Source organism: Schistocerca piceifrons, chromosome X (assembly GCF_021461385.2).
Source record: "Schistocerca piceifrons isolate TAMUIC-IGC-003096 chromosome X, iqSchPice1.1, whole genome shotgun sequence".
Classification (NCBI taxonomy): Eukaryota; Metazoa; Arthropoda; class Insecta; order Orthoptera; family Acrididae; genus Schistocerca; species Schistocerca piceifrons.
In genome coordinates, this window is record NC_060149.1 from 357,427,791 (window position 1) to 357,435,953 (window position 8,163).

Here is an 8,163-nt window from a genome sequence, read left to right on the forward strand (position 1 = left end):
GTATATATTGCTGGCAAATCATTACTTAAAGTATACGGTGTGTCTCCATAACGCTGACCAAACCAGTCTTTGTCAGCAAGGGAATTAAAAAATCTATGAATTTTTTCATCTGAGACAGGTCTGGTGATAAAAATTTTTGGGACAGGCTTAGTTATGCTAGTCTATCAGGAAGGAACCTACATGTATAATTTAAGCTTACAGAACTATGATCAGAAAATGCAAACTCTGACACAACACATGATTTGTCTGTTGTTTTAAAATTCACAAAAATATTGTCAAGACATGCTTGTTCTCTTGTGGGCCTATTATTGACACAGCGTAAGTTGGATTGTCTTAGTAGATTTTGAAGTTCAGTGACACTACGTTTGTGTGTTGTTACATCAAAATCTGAATTCAGATCACCACCGATTACAATATCATAATTTATCCATCTAGTTTCACCAAGTACATGTAAGAGCTGGTCCAGTTTATCTAGAAATACACTGATGATGCCCTTAGGTGATCTGTACAGGGATATTACCAATAACTTAAAACTGTCTAAAACTATACCAGCAGCTTCAAAGTTCAGTTCATCACACAGAAAATCTAGATCCAATGTACTGACTGAACATATAAGTGACTTGTTAACATAGATTGCTACACCACCCCTTAAATGCAATTTTCTGCAGTAGCTATTGGCTGTATTATAACTATCAAATTTAACAAATGTTAGGTCACTCTCAGTAGCCCAGTGTTCTCTCAAACACAAAATATCAGACCCTTTTTCTATTCCAAGATTACTGACAAGAAGTTCCTTATCCCTCACTTCTTGAATGTTAAGATAGCATATTTTAAGATAAAACCTGTCTTTCCTCACAGATGTATCATTATGGTGAGGGGCTATTAACTCTCATGCACTATTTACCTTATGGGCTTCTTCTCCTTGCTGCCTTTGACTATAAAATTGTTTACAGGGAGAGGAGATACTGTTTTTCGCTTACCCACAACACTTGACACTGCTACTGTTTGTTGAACTCTCTTCCCTTCTTCATGTTAATGTCTTGATCTCAATGACTGGGTTCCCCTTGTGAGTAGTTCAGATATTGCTGCAGAATGGATACCTGTACCACTTGATGGAGCAACAGTTTTTGTAGCTGAGTATGCTACCACCCTTGCTGTTTCTGTTTTTTCTGTTCCTTGCTGTGTTGTTCCATCTGTTTTAGCTGTTAATATGCCTGCTTCTCTCCCAACACGTTCTTCTGTAATCAATGTTTCTTCAAGTTGTGTTACTGCAGCAGCTGGAGTAGTTGGTAGGCAAGATACATTGCAGCTCTCCACAATCGACAATAGGATTGGATTACATTTCTTACTTCTAGGAAAACACTTTCCACTAATGCCATGATCTTCTGGCTGAGTAGCAATTTGCCCCATTTATTTAAATGCATTCCATGTGTAGTAAAGTGCTTTCTCTCCAGGTCATAAATATTAAGGAAAAATGCATTTGAAGTGGCCTTGCAGATCTTTTTGTACATTCTGTTTGCTTTTTGGATCTCTCTGTTCACACAAGAAGATTCAATAAGATCATACCTGTGTGTTATGCCTACCACAATCACATTTCGATTCACTAATGTACATAGCGCATTTCTTAAAACACTGTTTGCCACTATTACTTCATTCTTATACACATCATTTGCCCCACCCATTATTACTATACATTCACTTTGCAACATGCAGTTATAGTTTCTTTTAAAACTTCTGTTAGACCTGCTCCAGGTTTCACAACACTTGCAACAGAGAGATCTTGCTGGAGGCAAAGAATACCCGCAATTCCAAAACTGTAGGCCTACTAAAGTTTATTTTCGTCATTTTATTTGCATTGTCGCAGCAGTTACATTTTTCTGACATTTTGCATTTACTTCCCGCCAATTCAGATAAATAATCTTGGTGCGAGTTGCCGGACTCGTCATTATTAACTTCACAATCTGTAATGAGACACTGAAATCCGTTACTTAACAGAACTTTAAAATTGTTTGAATCAGATTTAGGTTTTGCACACTTCTTTGGTTCAGTGTGCTCCTGAAATTGTCAGAGTTCTCTAAGTGCTGGATCAGATAGGCTTTTAACAATATTTTACAACAACTGAACATGTTATCTTGTTGCTTTCAGTTCATTCTGCAGTGTTTCTAATACTATAAGTTCACAATTTGCGCGGTACATTTCAGTTGCGGCCAAACATCCGTTAAACTTTGTTCCACAAGCACACGAAAGGTTTTCTTGATTTATTTTCACGAAGCAATGCGAGTGATACCATTTATGCATCACCGAGCATGTCTGATCCCACTTTACACAATTTTGTCACGTAATATGTATCTTATAGATGCTAAAGACTCACAATTTATGGAGCGATTTACTACCACATCTATACTCGTTGCCATCTTAACTAACATATATGGATATAAAGGTAACATACATGGATATAAAGGATGTGTAAACTGTAATCTTACATGATGTCTATTTCAGCTGTTTTGGTGGGTGGATGGTAGATGATAATTTCCAGATCCTGAATTAACTCTCTGAATGGAAACCTCAAATTATTAATAGATAGTGCTATAGCCTTACACAGGAAATTTTTCACATTTGAATGTTTAGACCTTACTTCAGTAGTTAACAGATATTGAGAAAATTAATGGAAAAGCATCCACACTAGTTATCCAAGATTTTATATCCGTATGTTGAATGGAAACTTCCATAAATAAACTTTTAATATATTAAAGAATTGACTGATGAGAGTAATTAACTTCTCAAGGTTGTGGTCCAGTCAGTAGAATTTTTTAAAAGACAACATATTTATTGTTGACTGCAGAAATTTCTACAGTCAATGATTAACATGATGTTCGGTAAAAAAAAAATAAAAATAAAATGCAGTTTTTTTAATGAGTAAATAATGGAAGACAGGTTGAGTTAAATTAAGATAGAAAGGCAGTGGTGTGCTCATTATTGACACTTCGTATTGAGATAGAAATACCAAAGAAAAATTTTTTTTCAAGTTACCTTTCCCTTATGCATCTTGTGGGTTTCTGTTGTATCGTTGGCTCATTAGGTCACCTTCTCGTCTCCCTTTACTCAGGTTCTTTAAATCAGGGCATACACTACTGGCCATTAAAATTGCTACACCAAGAAGAAATGCAGATGGCAAACGGGTATTCATTGGACAAATATATTATACTAGAACTGACATGTGATTACATTTTCACGCAATTTGGGTGCATAGATCCTGAGAAATCAGTACCCAGAACAACCACCTCTGGCCATAATAAGGGCCTTGATATGCCTGGCCAATGAGTCAAACAGAGCTTGGATGGTGTGTACAGGTACAGCTGCCCATGCAACTTCAACACGATACCACAGTTCATAAAGAGTAGTGACTGGCATATTGTGACGAGCTAGTTGCTCGGCCTCCATTGACCAGACGTTTTCAGTTGGTGGGAGATCTGGAGAATGTGCTAGCCAGGACAGCAGTCGAACATTTTCTGTAGCCAGAAAGGCCCGTACAGGACCTGCAACATGCGGTCGTGCATTATCCTGCTGAAATGTAGGGTTTCGCACGGATCGAATGAAGGGTAGAGCCATGGGTCGTAACACATCTGAAATTTAACATCCACTGTTCAAAGTGCCGTCAATGTGAACAAGAGGTGACCGAGACATGAAACCAATGGCACCCCATACCATCACTCCGGGTGATACGCCAGTATGGCGATGACGAATACACGCTTCCAATATGCGTTCATCTCGATGTCGCCAAGCAAGGATGCGACCATCATGATACTGTAAACAGAACCTGGATTCATCCAAAAAAATGACTTTTTGCCATTCGTGCACCCAAGTTTGTCGTTGAGTACACCATCGCAGGCGCTCCTGTCTGTGATGCAGCATCGAGGGTAACTGCAGCCATGGTCTCAGAGCTGATAGTCCATGCTGCGGCAAACATTGTGGAACTGTTCGTGCAGATGGTTGTTGCCTTGCAAACGTCCCCATCTGTTACCTCAGGGATCGAGACGTAGCTGCACAATCCGTTACAGCCATGCGGATAAGATGCCTGTCATCTCGACTACTAGTGATAAGAGGCCATTGGGATCCAGCACGGCATTCCGTATTACCCCCATGAACCCACCAATTCCATATTCTGCTAACAGTCATTGGATCTCGACCAGTGCGAGCAGCAACGTCATGATACGATAAACCGCAATCGCGATAGGCTACAATCCGACCTTTATCAAAGTCGGAAACGCGATGGTATGCATTTCTCCTCCTCACACGAGGCATCACAACAAAGTTTCACCAGGCAATGCCGATCAACTGCTGTTTGTGTATGAGAAATCGGTTGGAAACTTTCCTCGTGTCAGCATGTTGTAGGTGCGCCACCGGCGCCAACCTTGTGTGAATGCTCTATAAAAGCTAATCATTTGCATGTCACAGCATCTTCTGCCTGTCAGTTAAATTTTGCGTCTATAGCACATCATCTTCATGGTGTAGCAATTTTAATGGCCAGTAGTGTATTAGGTTAGGCTTTACGATGACAGTTAATGATATTGAATGAGACAGGAATGCTCTTAAAGCCTTTTTAAGAGACACTCTCCACTCCTCCTGTTCTGATCATGTAAGTGTAGAAAAGTTGTGGAATGATTTCAAAGAGATAGTATTGACAGCAGTTGAGAGAGATATACCACATAAATTAATAAGTGATGGTACTAATGCGCCATGGTACACAAAATGGGTCTGATCGCTGTTGCAGAAGCAACGAAAAGAACATGCCAAATTTAAATGAACGCAAAATCCCCAAGATTGGCAAAGTCTTGCAGAAGTTCGAAAGATGGTGCATACTTCCATGTGAGATGCTTATAATAATTTCCACAACAAAATTCTGTCTCGGAATCTGGCAGAAAACCCAAAGAGATTCTGGTCATACATAAAGCACACTAATGGCAATACGCGATCAATACCTTCACTGCGTGATGATAACGGTGAAGTCACTGATGACAGTGCCACTAAAGCAGAGTTATTAAACACAGTTTTCCGAAACTCCTTCACCAAAGAAGACAAAGTAAATATTCCAGAATTCCAATGAAGAATAACTGATAAGATGAGAAACAAAGTAGTAGATATCCTCGGTGTAGCAAAGCAGCTTAAATCACTTAATAAAGGCAAACCTCCAGTCCAGATTGTATACCAGTCAGGTTCCTTTCAGAGTATGCTGATAAAATAGCTCTGTATTTAGCAATTATATACAACCACCTGCTCACAGAAAGATCTGCACCTAAAGACTGGAAAATTGCTCAAGACGCACCAATACCCAGAAAGGAAAATGGAGTACTCCACTGAATTACAGGCCCATATCACTAACATCAATTTGCAGTTGGGTTTTGGATGATACACTGTGTTCGAACATTATGAAGTACCTCGAAGAAAACAGTTTACTGACACATAGTCAGCATGGATTCAGAAAATATTGGTCTTGCGGAACACAACTAGCTCTTTATACTCATGTCGTAATGAGTGCTATTGACAGGTGATGTCAAATTGATTCCATATTTTTAGATTTCCAGAAGGCTTTCAACACTGTTCCTCACAAGTGTCTTCTAACCAAACTGCATTCCTATGGAATATTGCCTCAGTTGCCCAACTGGATTCGTGATTTCCTGTCAGAGAGGTCACAGTTCGTAGTGATTGACGTTAACGTCATCGAGTAAAACAGAAGTAATATCTGGCATTCCCCAAGGAAATATTAGAGGCCCTCTATTGTTCCTGATCTATATCAATGACATAGGAGACAATCTGAGGAGATCTATTAGATTGTTTGCAGATGATGCTGTCGTTTACCATCTTGTAAAGTCATCAGATGACCAAAATGAATTAGATACGATACCTGGTGGTGTGAAAAGTGGCAATTGACTCTGAATAAAGAAAAGTGGGAAGTTGTTCACATGGGTACTAAAAGAAATCTGCTAAATTTTGATTACGCAATAAGTCGCACAAACCTGAAGGCTGTAAATTCAACTAAATACTTAGGGATCACAGTTGCAAATAACCTAAATTGAAGCGGTCACATGGATAATGTTGTGGGTAGAGCAAACCAAAGACTGCGATTCATTGGCAGAACACTTAAAAGGTGCAAAAGGTCTATTAAAGAGACTGTTTGCACCATGCGTGTCTGATCAATTCTGGAGTATTGCTGTGCGGTGTGGGATCCGCATCAGGTGGGACTGATGGTTGACATCAAAAAAGTTCAAAGAAGGGCAGCTTGTTTAGTATTTTCATGGAATTGGGGAGATAGTGCCACAGACATGATACATGAATTGGAGTGGCAATCATTAAAACAAAGGCATTTTTCATTGCGACAGGATCTTCTCATGAAATTTCAATCACCAGTTTTCTACTCCAATTATGAAAATATTCTTTTGGCACCCACCCACCCACCTACATAGGGAGAAATGATCATCATGATAAAATAAGAAAGAACAGGGCTAGCACAGAAAAATTTGAGTGCTCGTGTTTCCCACACGCCGTTAGAGAGTGGAACGGTACAGACAGCTTCAAGGTTGTTCATTGAATCCTCTGCCAGGTTCTCTTTATTGTGAATAGCAGACTAATCACGTAGATGTAGATGTACTGTTATGTTACTGAATATAAACACACAGTTGCAGATAACAGTAAACTTGTTGTTTCATTCTGTTACTCAGATACATCATCTCCATAATTAATTTTTCTGTTTCCTGAAAGAGGAACATATGATGTGTTAACAGTGGTTTTATTAGCCCTGCAATATTTTGTACCTTCTATGTTTTATGTATATTTTGCCATGTAGACTTGAATATTAATTATTAAAAGCAACTATTATAGTGAATCTTATTCATGTTTCAGTTTCTCCAGTTCAAAATCGGGTAGAATCTACTTACATACTGATATTCGTATGATAATTTTCCGCAAGGCAGACATGGATACAGCTACAGCTCATGGTCTTGAAATGTCATATGAACTACGTTCATTTACACATGGCCCAACGAATCCTAAATTCTCACCTAGGCAGTAAATTTTAAATACAAATTTAGAGTAAGTGGAATGTAGTGTAATTAAATGGTAAAATTTTGATTTTTCTGTGTATTGTGCCACAGTACTTACTGCTTTGAAGATATGACATTATTTTTTTTGGATAAAAAATATAATTTGTGAATAGTTAAGGCTCCTAAATATTCAAGGCAGGCTCAGTACTTCTTTAAAACAAGGTAACTGGCTAAAGGAAATGTGTATACTTACTTACATTAAGCAAACTGCAGAGCTAATGTCGTATTTTCTGCACTTCTGTGTAAAAGATCTCATTTGTTTCAAAAATGCTATTGTTATTTTTTTTTAAATTAAAAGGACATTGTTTGTGCCAGTATTTGTACTATTGGCTAGACATTGTATTAAGTATTGTGTAGTTTTAGGCATTTACCTTGTTACAGCAGTGCATATAAATACTTACAATAGTAATTGTTGGCACTGTTTATCACCTAATCTTTAAATACCTCAATTCCTGACTATTTTCTGAATGTTTCATAGTTTGTTTCAAAAACTGTCAAATACTTCAATCTTGTCCATAACTTCAGATAGACTGTGTCTGTGTGTGTGTGTGTGTGTGTGTGTGTGTGTGTGTGTGTGTGTGTGAGAGAGAGAGAGAGAGAGAGAGAGAGAGAGAGATATTATCCTTTCATCAATGGTAATGACAAGTATACCTGTATTCTGTTCTGCACTGAGTTGTATCATTTTAGTCAATTAAATCTAAAATCTGCCATTAAAGAGAGCTAGTAAATGTACATAAAAATATACATATATGTATACCTATCTATCTATCTATCTATCTATCTGTCTGTCTATCTATATAAATATATATGTATAAAAAATTAAAAACTGAAATAACATATTTTATACTTCATTTGATGCAGCTATATTGTATGAGATTTGTTCTTTATTTATACAGAATATACTATTAGTTCAGAAATGACTCTTACTTTTTTCTTTACCCATCCTATAAAATTTCACAAGGTTAATGTGGGGTGTCTTTGCAATAAGATATCGAGAACAACTATTACAGCTGTTGGTTGGTATTGACTCGTGAATCTGTGAGCACTGCAAAATAATATATTAGCT

General features: G+C 37.8%; 1 protein-coding gene across 2 annotated transcripts in view; it reads left to right on the top strand.

The window, feature by feature from the left end:
- LOC124721105 (protein FAM214A) overlaps positions 1-7,960 on the top strand; it is a 244,797-nt gene extending 236,837 nt beyond the window's left edge. For both annotated transcript variants that reach the window (XM_047245923.1, XM_047245924.1), the window contains exon 16: positions 6,898-7,960. In XM_047245923.1, coding sequence (XP_047101879.1) covers positions 6,898-7,066 — 169 coding nt within the window. In that variant the 3' untranslated portion in view covers positions 7,067-7,960. The remainder of the gene's footprint in view (positions 1-6,897) is intronic.
- Positions 7,961-8,163: the final 203 nt, after the last annotated feature.